This window comes from Accipiter gentilis, unplaced genomic scaffold (genome assembly GCF_929443795.1).
Source record: "Accipiter gentilis unplaced genomic scaffold, bAccGen1.1, whole genome shotgun sequence".
NCBI lineage: Eukaryota > Metazoa > Chordata > Aves > Accipitriformes > Accipitridae > Astur > Astur gentilis.
Window position 1 is genome coordinate 1 of NW_026060918.1, and position 2,000 is coordinate 2,000.

The window sequence follows — 2,000 nt, forward strand, 5'->3', positions numbered from 1 at the left end:
GGGGGTCCCCAAAGACTGGGGGGGTCCCCTAAAAGCTGGGGGGGGTCCCCAAAGGCTGGATGGTCCCCAAAGGTGTGGGGGGGGGGGTGTCCCCAAAGGTGGGGGGGTCCTCAAACACTGGGGGGGGGGGGGGGTCCCCAAAGACTGGGGGGGGGGTCATCAAAGACTGGGGGGGTCCCCAAAGACTGGGGGGGTCCCCTAAAAGCTGGGGGGGGGTCCCCAAAGGCTGGATGGTCCCCAAAGGTGTGGGGGGGGGGGTGTCCCCAAAGGTGGGGGGGTCCTCAAACACCGGGGGGGGGGGGGTCCCCCCAAACCGGGGATTTCAGCCTCCTTGGGGGAAGGGGCTCACCCAACCCCCCCCCCCTAAAAAAGGGGCGCACGATACCCCCGGGCCGCCCCGTACCTGGGCGCCAGGGCCCCGGCGTAGCTGAGCGAGTGGGGCAGAGCGGGGGGGGTCGCGGCGGCGGGGGGGCCAAGCGGCACCGGGGGGCTGGAGACGAGAAGAGGGGGGGGGCCGCCGGGGGGGTCCCCGTATGTCGCAGGTACCAGTCCCGCAGCCCCTCCAACGCCAACCACTTCTGACTGCGGCGCTGCTCCGCCGAAGGGGGGACCCCCCCGCCCCGAACCCGGGCGGCCTCCGCGGGATTTTCGGGGGGGCCCCCCCAATCGATCAAAGCTTCCGAACTGTTGCTGCGACGGGTGCGGGGGGCCGGCGGCGGGGGGCCGGGCGGGGGGGGACCCCCGAGTTGGGAGTCCTGGCTACCAGACCACGGGCGGGGGGGCAACCCCGGCGCCTCGGGGCTGGGGGGGGACATGGGGTGAGATGGAGGGGCTGGGGACCCCCCAAATTGCCCCCAGCCCCCCAAATTGCCCCTCAGCCCCCTCTTCTCACCCCCAAGACCCCCCCAAGACCTGAAATTACCCTCAACCCCCCCAAAATGCCCCTCAGCCCCCTCTTCTCACCCCTAAGACACCCCCAAACCCTGAAATTGCCCCCCCACCCCCCCAAATTGCCCCTCAGCCCCCTCTTCTCGCCCACAACACACCCCCAAGCCCTGAAATTGCCCCCCCAGCCCCCCCAAAATTCCCCCTCAGCCCCCTCTTCTCGCCCACAAACCCCGAAATTGCCCCCCCAGACCCCCCAAATTGCCCCCAGGACCTCCTATTGCCCCTCAGCCCCCTCTTCTCGCCCACAACACCCCCCCAAGCCCTGAAATTGCCCCCCCAGCCCCCCCAAAATTCCCCCTCAGCCCCCTCTTCTCGCCCACAAACCCCGAAATTGCCCCCCCAGACCCCCCAAATTGCCCCCAGGACCTCCTATTGCCCCTCCGCCCCCTCTTCTCGCCCACAACACCCCCCCAAGCCCTGAAATTGCCCCCCACCCCCCCAAATTCCCCCTCAGCCCCCTCTTCTCGCCCACAACACCCCCCCAAGCCCTGAAATTGCCCCCCCAACCCCCCAAAAATTGCTCCCAGGACCTCCTATTGCCCCTCAGCCCCCTCTTCTCGCCCACAACACCCCCCAAGCCCTGAAATTGCCCCACAGCCCCCCCAAATTGCCCCTCAGCCCCCTCTTCTCACCCACAACCCCCCCCCCCAAAACGCTCACCGGCAGAGGGGGTGCCCGCGGGCGCAGGGGCTGCGGGCGAGGACGGGGGTGGCCGGGACGCTGCGACCCTCGAAGCTGGAAGCGCTGCGGGGCAGGGTCCGCGCCGGGCTGGGGGGGGTGACGGCACCCCGTTAAGGGGTTGGGGGGGGTCTTTTGGGAGGGGACACGGGGGCGGGAAAGGCGATGGGGGGGGCGGGTGGGGGGGTGAGGGGACGCGTACCTGGCGGGACTGGCGAGGGAGCTGCGGCGGCCGGGTCCCCCCACGGCGGCCTCGGGGACCCACGGCGGTCGGCGGTCGGGGCTGCCGGATCCTGCCCGGGGGGGCGAAGGGCGGCCGGTTCCGCTCGGGGGGGGTTTTGGGGGGGGTAGGCCCGGTAGGGCCCCTGTTGGGG

At 71.1% G+C, this 2,000-nt stretch overlaps 1 protein-coding gene across 1 annotated transcript; it reads right to left on the bottom strand.

Annotated features, from left to right (window-relative positions):
* Positions 1 to 281: 281 nt before the first annotated feature.
* On the bottom strand, positions 282 to 1,992 carry LOC126037108 (coiled-coil domain-containing protein 120-like; the record flags this gene model as incomplete). Its single annotated transcript, XM_049797323.1, has 3 exons — positions 282 to 801; positions 1,609 to 1,716; positions 1,829 to 1,992. Coding segments are annotated over 3 exons (792 nt in total), but the record flags the coding sequence as incomplete, so codon positions are not given.
* Positions 1,993 to 2,000: the final 8 nt, after the last annotated feature.